Below are 20,832 nucleotides of genomic sequence, written 5' to 3'. Positions count from 1 at the left end.
ATGTGTTGAAATATGACATGTGACAGTAGGAAAGGGTGGGACATTGATAAAGGTAAGAGTTCTGTAACAATGAGTTAACCTGTGGTAAAATCTTGGCTTTGTTTTGCTATTAATTACAGGGGGATTTCAGATGTAATATTAGTATTTAAAGCTGTGTTAACTCTGTATTTTGGATGTTTGTTAACCATCCTCCCGAGGTGAAGTAGTGATCAGTAAGACCGCCCCAGATTGTTTTCTTTCCAGCTGCTGAATCAAGGCATACTCCCTGGGATAAAATTCAATGTGTCTGAGCATGAGAATATATTTTTGAATTGTTAGAACAGTGACTAGTTTAAATTGTTTTTCTTTTTTTTCAGTGCTCCTGTGTGGTTTTTTTAGACTTTGAGCCTGATTATAAGTGCGTGCCTAATCCTGAATCAATGAGTAATATTTGCATTGTTTCAGTATAAAGCTGTGTTTCTGCATAATCTAAAGAGGCATCAGTGAAACTGGTAGTTTCTGAAACAAGTAATTTAATGTAGTTAATGTAGTTTAAAAATATATGAAGGGAAAAAATCTAATTTTGCAGAGACTCACAGCAGCTTTTCCACTGAGGCCAATATTCATTACAGTAAGGGCTGTGTTCAGAGCTAGAATTCTGTCAAAAAAAAAAAAAAATTCCTCATTTTGGTAAACTAGGGCTGATTTCTCATATTTACCTCTCTCAGAGGAGACATCAACAAATTACGAAAAAAGTCCATTTACCAGTAAATACATTTCATGTGTAGTTAAATACTGAGTTGGAAAAACAGCACAGAAAAGACAACTCCATCACTAACCTGGGCTTAAGTTTTTAATTTACTTTAAACAAGTACAGTGATACATTCCTTTGAAACTACTGAATATATTCTCATTTTGTCACACTTCAACCTAGCTTGTTTTCCAGCCCTTTCTAGCCCATCATGGGACTCAAGCCAGCAGCCTGTTAACAGTTTTAGGTCTCTTCACTTTGATTCCTTATTAGCTAACATTAGCTCTTCTGGTATGCACATTTTCACTACACTTTTAAATGCCAAATAAGCATGGAATTTTGTAAATGCTGATTTATAATGAACTGTAGGAATCCACTGCTTAATATAATTGGATATAGATTTTCAAGAACATATATACACTTATTTTTCAGCCTGAAAAGAATTTAAAAACAGTTGTACAGTGAAGCAGTATGCATATTTTGTGATATGGAAACACAAGGAATTATCTACCTTCCCTAGAAAGGAAAATATTTCCTTTTAAGATCTTCCATGAAGGTGTAATAACTATTCTCTTACAGGTAATGATTAGATAGATTACTGAATTAGCTCTTACAATTTATTTTTTTTTTTAACCTTGTGAATTACAGTAAGTGAGATAAGATTGAAAACAATTTACAAAAAATAACGATGTCATTTGGAAGAAACTTCACAGATAGGAATGGGAAAAACTTCTGCTGCTTTTATAGAATTTGTGTTTATCTGCCATGATTATTAATAGTGAAGTGATTGAAAATCCCACACATTTAGTGGGTAGAAATAATAAATGCAGTAAGAAAATGGTAAAAATAAAGAATGGTGGCATTAAAACATTCATAACATAGATTTTTGTTGAAGTGTGATTTGAATAATTGCTTGTTGTTTAACATTACTTACAACAGTATGTGTTAGGCGTAAGGTGAAAGGGAACAGCCTTGTCATGGTTTAAGCCCAGCCAGTAACTCATGACCACATAGCCGCTCGCTCACTCCCCCCTCCTTCCCTCCCCCCCACTCCTGGAATGGGTGGGGAGGGGAATCGAAAGAATGTGACTCTCACGGGTTGAGATAAGAGCAGTCCAGTAACTAAGGTGTAACACAAACCACTGCTGCTACCACCAATAATAATAATGATAAGGGAAATAACAAGGGAAGAGAATACAACCACTCACTGCCCGCCGACCGATACCCAGCCTGACCCGAGCAGTGATCTAGCCCTTCCGGGTAACTGCCCCCAGTTTATGTACTGGACATGATGTGCTGTGGTATGGAATACCTCTTTGGTTAGTTTGGGTCATGTGTCCTGTCTCTGCTTCCTCCCGGCTTCCCCTCCTCCCTGGCAGACCATGAGACTCAGAGTCCTTGGTCAGAGTAAACATTACTGAGCAGTAACTAAAAACATCGGTGTTATCAGCGTTGTTCCCAGGCTGAAAGTCAAAACCACAGCGCTACAGCAGCTACTAAGAAGGAGAAAAATGACTGCTACTGCCAAACCCAGGACAAGCCTACTTGGCAAAGACTCAGAAATTACATCCCTGCTTTCAGAAGTTAAAGTAGTGGGACACCACTGCTCTAAAAAGTGTGTCAAAAATTAGGGAATGCTAGCTGCCTTCTTGAAATGCAGAACTGAGTTTGAGCATATCCTGTGTTACATGTGGTGAATAGGTATGGGCATGCTGGAGAGGAGCTACTGCAGTGTCTGTGTGGGAAGGCAGAGTGGGAAGAGTGGCAACCATTGATTTAAACAGATAGGGCAAGATTGTATGGAAGAACTGAGGGACATAGAAGTGGAATGGTTTGCTTAGGGACTTACAGCAGGTCAGTGGCAGAATGTGGGATAAAATTAGGGCTCTAAATGATCGCATGAGGCTGAATTTTGATACAGAGGTTTCTTTAAAGGGGATGGCACACAAGAAAGGCAGAGTGTGCAGCAGAACAGCATCAGCAAGCTCTCCCTGCAGAGCAAGGTCCAGCAGAATGCATCACCTTCTCCTTTGCCTCCAGGAGAGCTGACCTCCTCATGGGCTAGCATGGTAGGAGGGGGTTGAAAAGGATGTAGCAGCTGGAGGGAACCTTGCCAGTAACCTTGATAACATGATAATCTTGTGAAGGGATGTGGAGGGGTTGCAGATGCTTCTGTTTTGTTCTAAACTAAACAGCAGCTATGGAGGGGTTGTAAAACTTCCATGTAAGGTGATTAAAGATTTTAAAAAACAAAACAAAACCAAAAACCCCAAACCAGTAGGGAAAATAATTTCACTACCACACTGCTCTGCCCTGAGATCCCTATGAGAAATCTGTTTACTTAGGAGACTGGAGTTGCCTCTGAGTTTTCAGTTTGTTTGTGAAACACCATTTACAAATCTGTGCAAGGTGTGTAGAATATAATTCTTACAACCCAGAGGTAAATCTGTGGGTCAGAAATAAAATGGGTCAATGCTACTAGCGTTACTAGCATTGAAGCCTTGAATAAAGGCTGGTATAAAGCAAAACAGATTTATGTGCTTAAAAGCTTATCTGTTTTTCCCCACTGTATCATTTGGTCTAATAAAAAGTATTGTGCTTCTCTACAGATGTAGCCTGCTGGCAGAGTAGTCTAATGGTCTCAAGAATATTTCACTTGGGTGAATTGAAAGCAAAAATAAAAATTGGTTACTTGCAGGTGTTAAAACACAATTGACTTCTTGACATTTAATAAATTTCAATGAATCAACATTAATTGTGATAATTACCTTGAAGAATTATTTAAAATGTTCATTACTTTCTATTTTGGGAACTTTTCTAACAATATAATTATTATCTGATACACCATGGAAAAATTTATATGATGATAAATAAGAAACTGAAATCCAAATAACAAAATGGGGAAATATGGAACCAATTTCAATCAGAAATTTGCTCTTTTTTGATTATATGAATGTGCTTTAGGGGAGGGAGAAAGGGAAAGACGGAAAGAGGAAATGAGGAAGGGATAGAGATAGGTATTGCTTTGGCCTGGATAATTCAGTATCCCCAGTGCTGCTAAATGCTATCATGAAAGATAGTTTCCTCCCCCCCCATGCATAGTCATTAAAAGAATATTTGCTATTCTATCTCCTATGTATATAAATGAAGTTGGGTTGCATAGTGTAATGTGGAGCACAGAAGTTCAGTTGGTTTATTCCATTTGGCTTGCATAGCTAGCAGTTTTGTTCTCCTTGCAGCAAGGGTAACAATTTTGTGCCACCTTCATTTTACATACTCAGTGCTTTTCAGCATTGTGCTCACACACTTCATAAGCTGCTTAGTAAGCCACGTCATCTAAGTACAGCACCACCCTCGTTCAGGAGCTTCAACGTTTTTAACTCCAGACTTCTTTCTGCGGGTGGGTCACCAGCACTAATTGTGTAGCAGTCGTCTCCAGGTAGCACATCTGTATTGCTGTTAACATTATTGTGTATGCTTGCAGCTATACTTTGTACGTGCACTGTATACTGAGCCAAAATGAAAGTAAGTTCACTTCTAATAATTCTAGGTAAACTTAAAAGGGTTTGATATATTTTGCTTCAGCTAAACATATGTATAGCTTCCTCTCTGTGAACAAGTTAAGTGTTTTCCTTCTTTTGAATACACCTGTGATCAACTTATGGGCTTGCTGAAGTCAAAGAAATCTTTGCATTGATTTCAGAACAAGTGGACTTATATCTTTGAGGTCTTCTAGTCAGGGTTAGAATGATCTTATGTATCTCTCTGAAGTTTTGTGTTCTCTGTAGAAGTGGTAAATCACACAGAATGCTTAATCACTGGCTTCTCTAAATACCCTCCAGTTAGTGTGACTGATTTGTTTATATGCCATCTTTGCCAGACCACTGAATTCCCCTCACTTCACCCTGTCCTAGTATGACCCTCAGCACAATTAGTGTTGACAGCTACCATCATGTTGTCTCTTTCTGTGTGGTGTTTAGGTGCTTTCCATCCTACCACAGTATGGCGGGGCATGAAATCATGATGAAATTACAGCTAACACAAGAAGTGACAGCCTGTCTCCTTAGCAACATGGGCCACTGTGTGCATGTAACCAAAGGGAAAGACTTGGTGCTTATTCCTTTAGTGTTTACTGGTGAATCTCAGGATTAACTACGTCCTCCCCCAAAGCTTGGGCATGATGAGTACAGTGTTTGCAACAATGCAAACTACCTTCTTTTTTGCTTGTACAAGGACAGGGAAGAATTTGCTGGATGTAAAATAGGTACAGATGTGATGATGTCTTTGCAAAAGGTAGAGAAAGGAAGTAGCATTTTCTTTCAGTTTCAGATAATTTCTTCTGGGCTCCCTATCTTCATGCCCCACTGGGCAGAGCAGGCATCAACAGAGCTGAGAGGCAGTCTCAGCTCCAGAACCTTGACCAAAAAGGACAGATGATTCCAAAAAGATAAGTATCTCTGAGTTCCCAATAGAGGCTGGAACATAATGAAAGGTAAATAAGTTGAATTTTTGCTTTTGTATTTGGCTTTTAGAGATATTTGCTCTGCAAACAGTTGCAATAGTTTCCAAGGCAAAACAGGACTGGGGCATTCTCAAGGACTTAGCTTGTAAACTGTGACTGAGAGAACTCCTTCAGATCTCAAGACAGTGTTGTCTGCTAGCCAGCATATAAAGCAAACTGCTGATGTGCACTTCCCCTTCATTAATGAAAAGCTGTAAATTTGACTCTTGCATTAAAATTTAAAATTAGTGGCATTTGTGTGTTTTTAAGTGGTGCATAACTTGGTAGGATTCTAATAAATCCCGCAGAGACTGAAAACTTGTTTCAAACTAAAGTGACCATTAAATTGATATATATGCTGCATACTTGGTATCAAAAGAGCAGTTAATTTTGTATGTTTTCTGTGGTGCTTATCACACTATAGTCAAGCTACTGTGTGAAACATACTGGATTGAACAGTCCACTGGCTGAATTTTTTTATAAACGAAAAAAAGTGCAGATTAATGGAAATATTTTTCCTAAAAGGATCACTGCAGGCTCTGATATTGGAGTGGAGGAGAATCTAATAGTGTTTAATTCCCCTTGGTTAGAGTGCAAGTATTTTGGCATAGTGTCACATTACCGACATGTACCATATTTACTGGAGGTGTAGCTGTTAGCTGTGGAGCAGAAGACATACAAAGATACATTATTTTCTCTTTGGTAGGTGATATATTGTGAAGTTGAGAAAATCTCAGACCTTTTTCCTTTTTGAAACAGCAGTTGCAGTATACTTTCTTTCCCCCATATATAATGAGTACAAAGCCCTCTGATGCTCATGTTATTTTAGTGTAGCTTAAGATTTCTAAAATGGAGGTACGTAGCAAGTCTTGCCATCAGCCTGTAGTTAGAAGCGATTGTGATGTGCTTTAAGAGGAAAAAGTGGTATTGTCTTTGAATGTGAGAGACCAGCTAAGTCTGGCACTGCTGACAAATTCCATTGGGACCTTGTGCAGGCCCTCTTTTCCTTCCCTTGAAAATAAAAATTTATTCCTCTGCATCATAAAATTGGAGAACAAACAGACAAGTCTGCAAAGGACTCAGCACACTGATAAGTCAGGCAACTTCTCAGATGGTCACTTCCAGAAGATGGGCTCTAGCAGCTTTTTAACCAAGCAGGTAACTGTTTTTCGTGTGTTAAAAAAGGAAGGAGAGCACAGCATTTGATTAGTCATATATGGACAAGCTTCTTGCAGCTTCTAAGTCATGGTCTGGAAGTTGATTTACTTCCTTCCTTTGCTTCCTTTGCTGGCTTGCTTCCTTCCTTCCTTTCCTTCTTTTCTGTCCTTCCTTCTTTTCTTTCCTTCTTTTCTTTTCTTTCTTTCTGGGTGCCCTTGAATATACAGGTGGTTTGGGGAACTGTATAAGGAAACAAAAATAATCAAGAAATACAAGCTTCCCTTTCAGTCTCTGAGCAAAACTGCAATGTAGGAAACTCCAACCAACACTAGTATGGCTTCCTTATAATACATTATTTGATCTTTCTGGTGGATCTTCATATTGACTTTCTTCCAAGTTTTTGCATCAAATTTTGTTTCTTCTCTTTAAAGGCATGGTACAAGGAAATTAAACTATCATATAGGCCTCTGAAATAAGGGTGATGGTTTAAAGCCTGAGTTGCACAGAATCTATCTACTGCACAGTAAGACTCATCTTTTTCAAGAGGTGATAAGGGGATCTCTGGGACGAGATCAAGGCTATAATGAACTCTTTGAAGAACAAAGAAATATTTCAGAACTTTCACTTCTGTTGAAGACAAGTGAGATGGGGAAGTGATCTTTGCATGACAACTCTGAAAATCACCACATTAGCTAACAAAACTCTGCCTTTTGAGCTAAAGAAAAAAAATCTCTGGACCATCCTTCGCAGTGCTTATTTTCATTTTTTCCCCCATTCTGATTATCTGATAGTTGATGTGCAGGGGAATGTGTATGTATGTTTTTCTCAGATGGCTTGCAGACATTCTGGTGACCACTTTATCAGTTGTCTTACAGATCACCAGTGTTCTTCAGACAATAGTTGAGAAACACTGGTTTAATACTTTATCAGAAGATTCTTTGGCATTACAGCAATAAAGGGGAAATACCAATGTCAGTACTGTATGGAAAGAAATTTCTTTGGCATACTAACCTGGAAAAATGAGGAGGAAGAGAGGGTTCTCAACACTTGACAAAGCATTGATAGAAAATTCAGGAAAGGTCTTAAATTTTCTGGACTGATTTTCTCTAGGAAAGGAACTGAACTATTAGTGTGTGGCAAAGGAATTAATTAATATCCAACTTTACTGTCAAAAAACTCCCCCCAAACTACAACACCCCCCCCTCCCTATTTTGATATTAATTTAACTAGCATGTTCAACACCCCTGGCTTCTAATGAAATAAATGATGAGTGCTGTATGATGGGGTCCTGAGTCCTTGACTAAGAGGTGGACAGGCCATTGGAGCTTGTTGGATAGAATCTCAACCAAAGGCAGGAACACCTCTGGTAGGTGCAGGTTATAGAGAAAGTCACCAAGAGGGCAAGCTGGAATCGGCAGCTTCTCCAGGAAGGGTTTTCTTCCACAGCAGGCAGTGAGTGGTCCTTTGCCAGCATGTATGTGGGGTGCTGACTTGCATATTGGCATCTCTGCAAAACATTGTTCCAGATTGAAATCATGGAAGCTGATAATAGCGTTATGTGGGGATCTGACATATTTTCAAAGCAATTGGTCAATTGATGAGATTTGGGAAGACAGTTTTGAGACGGATCTCAAATCATGGTAGAGTAAAAACCAGTGAAGCTGTGATTTTTGTCTTATCCCTTGCAAAGATAAGGGCTAAAGTTTGAATCTCATGTTTAGACACAGAATTTTTTCCAGCTTGTATGAATAGTTAGCTTATGATTAGGATGCAAACTGTGGGTTAGCTGGAAATGTGCATCATGTTTGTAATGTTAAACATTTCTGATGTCCAAGGAGAGACTCCTGTTAATGTCAGTTTTTCTTAGACTAGCTACATGGTATGTTATTTAATTTTTTTTTAAACTACTCAAATTTGGTAGAGACAAGCTAATAATAAAAAAGAAAATAAATTGGCAGAAATGACTGATGGAATATTCTTATCTAAAACCAGCTGTGCAAATCAGTCTAGCCTCATGAATAGTCATAGAAGTTAATAAGAACAACATCAATAGGGTTCTCTACTATTGTAATAGACTTCTGTTAGAAGTGCTTTTAAAAAACTGGATTTAGTAGAGTGATGTTCGTTGTATAGATATTTAAAGCATCCCGTGGAGCTTCATGTAGTTAAAAAAACAGGGAGAGTGTTGTTTTGTTTTTTAAAAGAAATCCCAGATAAGTTCTAATTTACTGTTACGTTTTCATGGGGGGTTTCCTAACTGGGATATACAGGCACACATACGTATTTGAAAGCTACATAGGATTTTAGACATGAATCAAAAATGACATTCAATGTCGCACTAGGATGATGTGAATAGTACATTAGGTTAAAGCGTTGTTTTCTCTGCTTTTTTTCTGATAGGTCATTGCTTGTGAACAACAGTATGACTACTCATATGATGCTCGATGTGACGTATGGTCCTTGGGAATAACAGCTATTGAACTGGGGGATGGAGACCCTCCCTTATTTGGCATGCACCCGGTGAAAACCCTTTTTAAAATTCCAAGGTATGGCACTAGATGGCTCTCTTCACTCACTAGTTTGTTCGAAGGCAATCTAGTCAAAGGAGAAATGCTTGGTAAACGGTTGTGCTTCAAATCCTAAGAATATTTAATTGGAAAAGGTATTAAAAAGCTGTAACGTTAAAGACTTTTTTTTCAGCCTGAAATCTACAATAGTTTACACTGAGAACACCTTGAAATGATAAAGACTTATGTATTTATTTTATTCTTAGAATGTAAGTCATAAAGTATCAAGATACCTCCCTTCAGAAGTACTTTTCTTAGTTACTGTCGATGAAAACATTTGTTTCAAAAAGCAAGAAGCCAACATCTGTAACTGCTGAATAACATTTTTAAATATTATTTCCCTAGAGTCTTAGGCTTGTTTTACTGTGGAAGAAAATCACACAATTTTTGACGATGCTGTGAAGCAGACTGGCAGTTCCTGCAAACTGTAGTCATAATTTATTTTTTAATTTACCCAAGGATGTTAAAATGGGAAGATTTCAGTTGTCATACCTGGACATGAAAAGAGATAGAAATTCCCTCTATGTATAGTCAAGTGAATTAGCCATATTATTTCATGCTATTTTTGTTTTCGTTTTGTTTTCATAGAATCACAGAATAGTTTGGGTTGGAAGGGACCTTAAAGCTCATCTAGTTCCAAGCCCCTGCCATGGGCAAGGACACCGTCCACTAGACTAGGTTGCACAAAGCCCCATTCAGCCTGGCCTTGATCACTGCAGGAATGGGGCAGCCACATTTTCATTTTGTTTAGTCTTCCTGAATAAATTGAGATTGACAGTGTAAAATAGAGTTTAACAGCAGAACAGTTGTAATAATAGAACAAATACGGAAAGAATTTGTCCATTATTCATTAGACTGGCATATACTTGACTTTTCCACATTTTGCTCATGAAGAAAGAATCACCAGTAACTGATAACATTTTTAAAGCTTCAGCAATATAAGTGTTTGACCTTTTGTTATCTGCACAGTTATCATAGGCTTTCAAAATTTCTTCTGATTGCAATTTGCATTTCTGATTAAGTCTATTTATATGCAGGTGCAGTTGTGCTGGGTTCTGCGTCATAGTTCTACCCAGCTCAGACATGAGCTACCACCACTCTTTCCAAAATTATTCATATTGAAGCAGTGGTTCATCTTGTTGCCTTTGCACAAGTGTAAAACAGGTCTTGGCAGTTAAGGCAGAAAGGGAGGCTTCAGATTACTAAAGCAATATCTATAAATTTGATCAGTGCTCAAAATGTTTTAGATAGGCATAACTCCTACAAAAAGTGTCAACAAGCAATGAGAAGATACACAGAACAGGGCATGTAGAGGCTTTGATTCCTATGAATAGTTTACCGCTTTCCTTATTTGCTGTTACATCTGTGTATGACTTAGCAAAACAAAGGTAAAGTAGCTATCTGATTAATTAAGTAATGGGCACATTTGTTAAATAGAATGGTAGCAATTTTTAAGTTGAGAGATTTGCCTCTGCTTTGCATTTTATGAGCCGTAACCCTGCTGCTGGTAAGTATGTGCTCATATTACATAAAGTAGATAGTGGTGAGTGCTGAATGGCATAAGGTTCTGGGCTATAGGAGACAGAGCTTCTCTACTGGTACTTGTTTGAAGTCAATTCACAGCAAAAGTAAAAGATGCATTCCCTTCTTATAGTAGTTAGACAGTTTAGTAGTAGTATCCTTCATTTGGATATCCTGAATTTGTCCAATACAAATTCTCACCTACTATAGCATCTGGTAGCAAAAATGCTTGTAGGGCAGCTATATTTTATCGGAACAACTCTCCCCTTTGTGTGCCATTTCCTAGCTTCATTTGGTAACCCTTACCTGCCTTATGAGAAGAGGAAAGGTCCAGTCAATCCCTATTGCCCCTCTCCACATGACTTAATGCCATTGTAAGATCCAGTCAAAAAATAAAGGAACCCTGCTGGGGTTTCCTTTTTTGTTTTCTTTTTTCGTTTTCTTTCTTATTTTTCTTTTTCTTGTTTTTTTCTTTTCCTTTTCTTTTCCCTTTTCTCTGCCCTCTGTTTTCTTATTGCTTCTCAGTTTCTTACCCAAGTTTCTCTTGAAAAAGGCAACTAGCAGGAGGTTAGCAGTTGCTCAGATTATCTCAAAGCTGTAATTTGCCATTCAAACCATATTAATATTGGAATACAATGAAGCTGAATGCTAAGGCACACACTTCTAATTCTGGGATTCTGGTAGTTTCAAGAACTTGGTCAGAAAGCAGTATAACCTTATATATATATATATACAGCCTTGTGTATTTACCTATACTTTAATTTCTGACAGATACAGAATGTAACTTGTTGATAACAGCTGCTCTTTCAGCTGGGGTTTCTTGTGGTTTGATGTGAAATTGGAAAATCAGGTTTCATTTAGCTATTGCTAAATGGACTAAATGCCAAAATATGAAGTGACACCAAAGCGTGTTGCACAGTTATGGTGTGACTGTGGTACCCTACAGTAAAGCACCTACGTTTTATCTGGAAGTGTAAAAAGCTACTACAAATAATGAGCAACAAATCTAGTGGGCTATTGATTTACTGCATATATCTGATTTCTTTATGTGTTCTCACAGGGTAACTGTTGTTGATGGGGCTGATTTGATGTTAGGTTGGAGAAGAGATGATCTTTCTATTCACAGTAAATGACACTTGGACATCACTCAGGCAGAGTTATCAGGAATTCTTTCTTTCTTCCTGTGCATTCTTGGCTATGGTTGATCCATATCTTTCTATTTATACTGCCTTCTGTGTGCTAGACTAGTCTGTCTTGTGTGCTGCTGATTTCTTTACATTAGCAGAAAACTTTGTGAGAGTTTTCAAGCACTGAATAATCTGTTATCATGAATGTACTTGAAAATGTTATTAATGGCAAAATTGCCAAAGCTAGACACAGAAATTTTTGTGTTTGTTTCTACAAAATTCTTCCATTCTCAAGTAGGGAATAAGGTAGTTAAGTTTCTGTGTCACTTTAGTCATTGGCTTTTTTCTAGAGAGAGTCACAGTATCACAGTATCACAGTATGCTGGAGATTGGAAGGGACCTCAAAAGGTCATCTAGTCCAATCCCCCTGCCAGAGCAGGAACACCTAGATAACGTTACACAGGAATGTGTCCAGGCGGGCTTTGAATGTCTCCAGGGAAGGAGACTCCACAACCTCCCTGGGCAGCCTGTTCCAGTGTTCCGTCACCCTCACTGAGAAGAAGTTCCTTCTCAAGTTTAAGTGGAACCTCTTGTGTTCCAGTTTGCACCCATTACCCCTTGTCCTATCATTGTTTGCCACTGAGTAGAGCCTGGCTCCATCCTCGTGACACTCCCCCTTTATATATTTATAGACACTTATAAGGTCACCCCTCAGTCTCCTCTTCTCTAAACTATAAAGACCCAGCTCCCTCAGTCTTTCCTCATAAGGGAGATGCTCCACTCCCTTAATCATCTTGGTTGCTCTCTCCAGCAATCCCTGTCCTTCTTGAACTGAGGGGCCCAGAACTGGACACAATAATGGGGTCTCACCAGGGCAGTCTCTCTGCCCTTCTAATACATCCCAGGATGCCATTGGCCTTCTTAGTCATGGTCATTTAGTCACTAGGACCCCCAGGTTCTCCCCTACACTGCTCTCTAGCAGGTCGTTCCCCAACCTATACTGGAACCTGGGGTTGTTCCTGCCCAGATGCAGGACTCTACACTTTCCCTTGTTATATTTCATCCCGTTATTCCCTGCCCAACTCTCCAGCCTGTCCAGTAATGGTGCTGTTAGCCTTGGCATTGAGTGTCAACTTAGTGAGCTGTGGAGCTACAGCTGTAGTCTTAAATGCATATAATTGAAGTCAGGGAGTCTTCACTTTGACTTTATAGGGTTTGAATCAACCACTGAATGAATGATTTTGTATTAACCGTCACAGCAGTTACATACCCCAAAGATCCTTGAGATGTCTTCTTGTGCAGAACTCTCACAATAAAACATTCCAGTTGCCCTGAACAGTCTGTCTTATCCTAGGTATTTATCTCATTGGGAGACTGTTGAAATTTGGATTTTCCCAGTCATACTTCTCTGTGCAGGCTAGTGTTAATATAGAAATGACAGAATATGCAGTGATGGTTCTGTGAGCTGTCAAATTAAGAGTGGAATTTCATAAAGAAATTCCAGGTAGAATTCCATAAAATGAAAAGATCTGATGGCACTAAAATGTTTGATTATTGCTTTCTTCTTTAGTGCTCTGAGGTTCTTAGTTCTGTATTTTTGTAACTGGGTTATTTTTTTAATAGTTTTCACATCTCTGTCCTTTCCGCATTGCTGGGAAAAGATTCAAATACTTTTGTCTCTGATCAAAACCCTGTCTCCTAAAAGTGTTTTCATTGATGATAGTTCTTAACAGGACATTGTAGATAGCAAGGCCTCCATCACATCTCTCTCTCTCTCTGTTGCCTCCATCTCTGCAGCATGAACAGCAACTGTCTTATCAGATTGCTATGCCTTTCTAGGTAAAGATCATAACTTACCCTTTATTTGCAGTTCTCTTCCCCCATCTTGTTCAGAGTAAGGATTTTTTTACAAAGATTCTAGTGAAAGGCTCATAAATGCTTCTGTTAGATAAATGACATTAGTTGAAAGACTGCAAGCAGATGTGTTGCTCCCTGTCCTCCATTTTTACCATTTTTTAAACTGTAACGACAAATGGCCCACAGTGTGAAGTGGGTGGGTGACGTACATGCACTGTTGAACTGACATTGTGGTGGGTTGACTCTGGCTGGATGCCAGGTGCCCACCAAGCCACTCTGTGGACTCTTGCTCCTCAACTGGACAGGGGAAGGAAAATATCACAAAAGGCTTGTGGATCGAGATAAGGACAGGGAGAGATCATTCACCAATTACTGTCATGGTGAAACAGACTTGGCTTGGGGAAATCAGTTTAATTTTTTAACCAATCAAATCAGAGTGGGATAATGAGAAATAAACCCAAATCTTAAAAACATCTTCTCCCCACCCATCTCTTTTTCCTGGGCTTAACTTTATTCCCAATTTTCTCTGTCTCCTCCTCACAGTGGCGCTGAGGGGTGGGAAGGGAATAGGGGTTGTGGTCAGTTCATCACATGCTGTTTCTGCTGCTCCTTCCTACTCAGGGGAGGACTCACATTCTTCTCCTGCTGCAGTATGGGGTCCCTCCAATGGGAGACAGTCTTCCGTGAACTTCTCCAACGTGAGCCCTTCCCATGGACTACAATTCTTCATTAATTGCTCCAGCCTGTGTCCCTTCCACAGGATGCAGTCCTTCAGGAACAGACTGCTCCAGCCTAGGTTCCCTGGGGGGTTCACAAGTCCTGCCAGCAAACCTGCTCCAGAAAGGGTTTCTCTTTCCACAGTGCCACAGGTCCTGCCAGGAGCCTGCTCCAGCACAGACTTCCCATGGGGTCACAGCCTCCTTTGGGCATCCCTCCAACATGGGGTCCTTCATGGGCTACAGGTGGATATCTGCTCCACCATGGTAGTCCAAGGGGACAGTCTGCCTCACCATGGTCTGCACTACAGGTTGCAGGGGAACCTCTGCTCCAGTGCCTCCTTCTTCTCTGTCTTCACTGACCTTGGTGTCTGCTGGGTTGTTTCTCTCCCATATTCTCAATTCTCTCCCTGGCTGCTATTGCTGTTGTGCAGCAGGTTTTTTCCCCCTTACTTAATTGCGTTATATCCCAGAAGCACTACCACTGTCACTGATGGGCTTAGCCTTGGCAAGTGGCAGGTCTGTCTTGAAGCTGCTGGCACTGGCTTTATAGGACACCGGGGAAGCTTCTAGCAGCTTCTCACAGAAGCCGCCCCTGTAGTCCCCCAGGTGATGCCACAGTGCTGCACTCCCCTGAAAACCTGATCAGTGTTTCAAAGCAGGAGATGCTGGATGCTAAGCACTTCAGAAAACAGTGGTTTTTTAAGGTGGGCATGTATTAACTTTGTACTTTTGATAATATGGCCTGAGCGCTGGGCTAGATGCTTAAGCATCTTCCAGTGGTTAACAATTTGTCCTACAGAAAATGTAGCATCTGCAGTAAATATCTGATAGCAAGAGTGGAGTGAAAAAGAAAATGTCAGTTAAAATTTAAGCTAGATGTTTCATTAGACACTAACCTTCTGGACCTTATTTCTGTATGTATTGTGTAGATTTGGAAGGGAAGAGCATATGTGTTCATGGACTAATGCAAATTTTAAAACCCTCTTTCATTCATGAACATTTTATTATATGAATGTGCAGTGTCTTGGAAACAGTTGTGGTATCACATGCATGCAACTTATTCTTGGAACTGCATTATCTTGTTAATGTTCTGTTTTGCAATGATGCGCACATTCTTCCTCATCAAAATGGATTCTTGGATCTGACTCATAAATCTCCTGAAAAGGGACCTCCAGTGCCTAGAGATAAGAGATAAATCATACTGTGAAGACACTGAACCATGAAATGATTCTGTTAACATGTCATCTGTCTAGAATATATTTTCAAATTTCCAACAGAAGGGCCTAAATTATGAAGGGAAGGTGGCCTAGCAAACTTGGTAGTTCAGGAGTTGATACTTAACCTTTTCCATCTGCTGCCTGTGGGTAGGTGTGTCTGTTTTAGCCAAGTATTACAAAGTAGAAGATTCACAAATACCATTACACCTAAGCTTTCAAAAGTAAAATAAGTCCATAAATTCTTCAAATGATGTTATATTATGAGAAACGTTATATCATGTCAATACTATCTCTTAAGGCAGCAGTGATTTCAAATTTTGGAAAGAAAAGAATGAAAAGTAGTGTGACAAAAAGGAGATTGTGCATTATAGTCTGGAAAGGGTGAGTGTATATACTGGTGTAAAGTGAGGATTTTGGATCATGTTGCAAAGGTCCTGTGTTTCAGGACACAGTCATGCTACAATTGTGCTTACAGGGAGGTGGTAAATTAAGAGCAATTTTCTAGGTTACACTGACAGCTGACACTTAACAGAAACTGAACCAAATTCTTCTCCCATGTCTGTATGAGTCAAGTGTTGATCTTTTGAAAGCAGTAGAAGGCACCTGTTCTAAAACTGATTGGTGGTAAGAAATGTGTATTTAATTTTCTAACCCATGAAAACAGAGAGTTAAATGAAATTCCATTAAAAATTATTATGCTTCATTAATTCGTGTTAAAGAGCCAGGAGTGGGATGGAGTTGAGCTTGTGAGTATTCACTTAATGATGTAGTTCTTCACCTGTGTTGTATTGTGTTGAGACCTAAAGCTGTTGGGAGTGCTTATTAGTTTGAATTTAGTGATGCTTGACTGCTTCAGGAGCTGACCTGGCTCTAGCAGAGCCAAACCTGGTGTCTTCACATCCTAACTCATCCCAACTTCAGCTTCCTGGCAGTTTGCAGATAGGCTGTGTGATTATCTTTGTGTTTCCTTTGCAAACATACACTATGTCTTCAGTGTTGATAATGATTTCTGAAGAAGTTCTTTAAGAGTATGCAGTTACTATCATTTTTAAGATATGATCATGTCAAGAGAGAGACAGACCTGTTTCACTTCAATAGATATTGTGACTGTGGGTCAGGCATATGAGGTAGAGAAGCCAAAAAATTTGCACCTTCACCTTGCTTTATTGTATGGAGCAGCTGGCGTACTACAGGTAGTTTCATTCATCTGAACAGGTAAGAGCTGTTGTGGAGACGTTATTTTTGGAGGTAACAATTAATATTAACATTTTCTAATGGAGGCTTTCATATTGCAGCTGGCTTTACCAACTCTTTTGTGATTTTGCCATCTGCATTGGTGCTGACATGGTACTGATACACCATGTAGCATGTACTTTTACTGCTGTTGATTGGAGCAGTAAAGAAATGCAAGTATGTGTTGTAAGACACTAAAGCTTAAGAGTTCATTGCTTTTGTGAATCAAAAGCCTGAAGAATTAATAGAACTGTTATTTAAAATGAAGTGTTTAAAGTAATTAAAGGAACTTGATTAATATAGTTTTTATATAATAATTTGACAAGAAGTCTGCAAGTTTTGGAGTGCAGTATTGTTTGTTTATTTCTTAATAGGAATGTGAATTACAGTTACAGCAGAGTGACTAAACTACATGGAAAGACCAGATTCTGCCTACGGTTATAAGTGGAGCATCATGATATCCGTGAAAGCTATGCATACTTGTCTAAGGAATAATTTGACTTTTAGACATTATTTTTGTGCCTGATAAATTGAACTTTCATTACTTTGTGATTGTATTTTTATGGGAAATATAAACCACTAGAAATGTAAGGTGACATGTTGTATATAAGAGTACTGTGGAAATTCCTAATAAGCAGAAATACAAGGTCTTCCAGATCCTTCTTGGTTGGTATATGAGTAGTAAATAAATTAAAGGATAGAGTCTACCTGTAGGTGGAAAATAATACAGACCTGTGATTGAGGATTAGAGAGACCACTGGTAGTTCTTCAGCAAGTTACAGACTGCTGATAGAATCTTGAACCAGTCCAGTATGATTAGATTTTCTAAATTATTTAGATCCCTAAATACGTTATTAGGTAGCTAGTGGGGTTTCTGAGAAGCACTCCTGTGTTTCATTTCTGTTGAAATTCTTTTAATCTCCATTCTGTGTTTGATTTTTCCAGAGTTCAGGATCACCAATTTAGCAGAAGGTGAACTACTGATGTGTTTTAAAAAATGTCAGTAAGTGTGTGTACTTGGCTATATCTTCCGCAGAATCACAGAACAGCTAAGGTTGGAAAGGACCTCTGGATGTCATCTTGTCCAACCCTCCTGCTGGTTGGTTCTATGATTCTGTCTCGACCTGTTCTATGATTCTGTCTCAACCTGTGCCTGTGCTCAGTCACTCTCACAGTGGTGAAAAAGTGTTTCCTGATGTTCAGGCTGAACCACCCATGTTTCACTGTGTGCCCATCACCTCTTGCCCTGTCACTGGGCACCACTGAAAAGAGACTGGCTCAGTCTTCTTTACACTCTCCCTTCATGTATTTATACATATTGATAATATCTGTTCTGAGCTTTGTATTTCATGTTTTAAACAGTCCCACCTGTCTCAGCCTTTCCTCCTGTGAGAGATGCTTCAGTCCCTTAATCAATCTTAGTGATCCTTCTTGGACTGTCTCCAGCAGCTTTGTATCTTCTGGTATCTGTCCTGCCCAGAACTGGATGTGACATGCCAGGTGTGGCCTCACCAGGGCTGAGTAGAGGGAAAAGATCACCTTCCTCAACCTGGAGGCAGCACCATTTCTAATGCAGCCCAGGATACCATTAGCCTTGTTTGCCACAAGAGCATGTTGGTTGCTCATGTTCAGGTTGGTGTCTACGAGGATCCCTTGGTCCTTTCACGCAAAGCTGCTTTCCCAGTGGTCAGACCACAGCATATACTGGTGCAGGGCTTTACACTTCACTGAACTCCATGAAGTTCTTGTCAGCCCATTTCTCCAGCCTGCTGAGGTTCCTCCTCTAGATAGCAACACAACTTTTGGCTGTATCAGCTGCTCCTCACAGGCTGTAACATGAGCAAACTTGCTGAGGGTGAACTCTGCTACATCATCCACTTCATTAATGAAGATGTTGAATGGGGCTGGACCATTTTTACCCCTGGAGTACACTGTTAGTGATGAATGAATGTCCTGGCATTTTGGCATTGCTACTGTTGCATTGTGTCACGGTTTGCAACAGTACCAAAACATGCCAGAGCAGGGGCTCTGCTCTTAAAAAGATGTATATCAGTTATTAATTATTAATTCATTTCTAACTGGTAAATGGTAAATGCATCCTATGGTTTGAATATCAGATTTAAATAGGTTTGTGCCAGGGTTGAACTGAGCAATGGGTAATCATTATACTGTCTATCTAAAAAGCAGAGAGCTGTTTGTGTCTAAGATCATACCGAATATGTACATACAACTAGTCATTTAAATCTGTCAATATCTAAAAATTGAAGTGTATGCAGTATGCATTTGCCCTATACTGTAGCAAAATGGGGTCTGTACCCCATTACCTTGTGACATTTTAGTACATTTGAGAAAATACTAACAAATATTTTTGCATACTACATAACACAGTAGAGAGCCAGCTTTAAAGTTAAATCATCTTGGTGCAATTTTGTGAGCTGTGAACAGGTAGAATTTGATTTTCAGATGTGTTCTTTGTTCAGATGTATTCATAGCCTAATTTTAGCAAGTAATTCATGCACTGTTGCTTGTTGTTGAATAGTCTGTCTAAGTGTTATCTGTAAGGGAAGACTTTGCCTGCATAGTACGCTGCTGGTTTTGATTTGTTAAGAGTCTCTCCTCCAACTGAATGTCTCGTGAATACATGCAATTACAAACAGAAGGGTATTGTTTTATATGTATATTCTTCAGTGCCTATTTAAAACAGACTGTTCAAACAAACATTCCTGCCAGTATATTTGTTGCTAGAACATTCATGGGAATTACATACGTAAGAGCTACAAAGAAATGCAGCTGAAATAAATTCATTGAGGATCTCGAATAATCATGAAAATAAGCATGCTCAGCTCTCAGCCATTTTCTGAGCAAACAAAAATAGAATCACCTCTGATATTCTGTTTTATTCTCTGTGCTGCGCTCTAACCCTCTCTGCACTCTAGGTAGAAGCTGAGATGTCTTTCAGGCATTTTTAGTGACTCTATATGCAGTTCATTTCATTCATTAAATGCACATAAACTGTTCTAGTCAACCAGTTTCTAAAGTAAATTGTTACTTTTCAAAATCCATTGCATAAATAATAACAGACTGCTAAGAAACAGTAAGTGCCATTTTGTTTTGCTCTAGTGGAAAATTTCATGCTGACAAGGTCAAGCCCTGCAGTCTGAGAGCAGTCAAGTGATGAAAGGCACATCCAGCAGGAGGAGAGGTGCTAGATGGACATTTAACTGTTGTGTCTTTCAGAAGTGAGGATTTGAAATGCGGCTTAGTTAGATTTGGGGGATAGAGCTGAGCTACAAAGTCTACAATCTGATATTGATATTCATATTCCTATTCATATAGTTGTAGATTAAAACATCTTGGTTTTAGTGTGTTTTCAAAACTGCTTCCTTTTTCTTGATAGAACTGCTGTAGTTAGCAGCATTATCTGTAGTTGTCCTGAGGTAGTAATACTGTGACAGTAGCAAGGTGATCCTTACATACAGTGCTTACTGATTTTTAAGGAGATTCATGCTATGGTACTTGGTAAACTTGAGATTGCAATGGAGAAGATGTAGCATGGCTGATTTTTTTTTTAGTGCAGCAAAACACTTGTGCTCTACATTTAAAATGATTTAAAGATGATGGGAAAATCAGTCAGTTATGAATAGTTAACAGCCGATTTTCCACCATTCAGCCAAGAGAACAGCTTCCTTCCAGGTAGATTATTCACATCTAATATTGCTTTGCAGTAAGACATCTAGTGTTCAGATATTTTTATATTTATTAATATACTTTTTTTTATGGAAATAGATTCTTAGGATAAAAATAATTGAGATAATCTAGGAGTCAGATTGCTCTGTAGAGAACTAGGTAACTATATTTTCAATATATAGATCTACATCATTACAGAGGTTGCTGAGAAGCTGGTGATGCCTTATTAGATAAGGCTTAGATAGATTACCTGCAGCATGAAACAATTTACTGAGAACAGAAAATGGGCTTCCAATACAGTCCAGAAATGAAACATCACAATTATTTGAGGTACTCTGTAACCTTGGAAACAATTGGGAGCAGTGACATCAGCAACAATTATGTGCAGTTTCTGTCTTTAGTTTATCACCAAGGTAACCAGAGCAGGTTTTCCTGCTTGAAATTTTAAGAATGTCTTGGTTCAGTATTAAGTGTTCATGAAGCAGACTATTTAGGGTCTGTTAAAATTGCATTCT

At 39.1% G+C, this 20,832-nt stretch overlaps 1 protein-coding gene across 8 annotated transcripts in view; it reads left to right on the top strand.

The window, feature by feature from the left end:
- The window catches only part of MYO3B (myosin IIIB), a 207,580-nt gene that overhangs the window by 42,078 nt on the left and 144,670 nt on the right, over positions 1-20,832 (top strand). For 7 of the 8 annotated variants that reach the window (XM_062604656.1, XM_062604653.1, XM_062604655.1 and 4 more), the window contains one exon: positions 8,790-8,935. In XM_062604656.1, coding sequence (XP_062460640.1) covers positions 8,790-8,935 — 146 coding nt within the window. Of the gene's footprint in view, positions 1-4,085; positions 4,170-8,789; positions 8,936-20,832 lie in introns of those variants that run through there. The other variant, XM_062604659.1, reaches the window with a different exon arrangement.

This window comes from Pezoporus occidentalis, unplaced genomic scaffold (assembly GCF_034315485.1).
Source record: "Pezoporus occidentalis ecotype Australia unplaced genomic scaffold, CSIRO_AGI_Poc_V1 ctg88, whole genome shotgun sequence".
Taxonomy (NCBI): Eukaryota; Metazoa; Chordata; class Aves; order Psittaciformes; family Psittacidae; genus Pezoporus; species Pezoporus occidentalis.
This window is presented reverse-complemented; position numbering and strand designations above follow the sequence as displayed.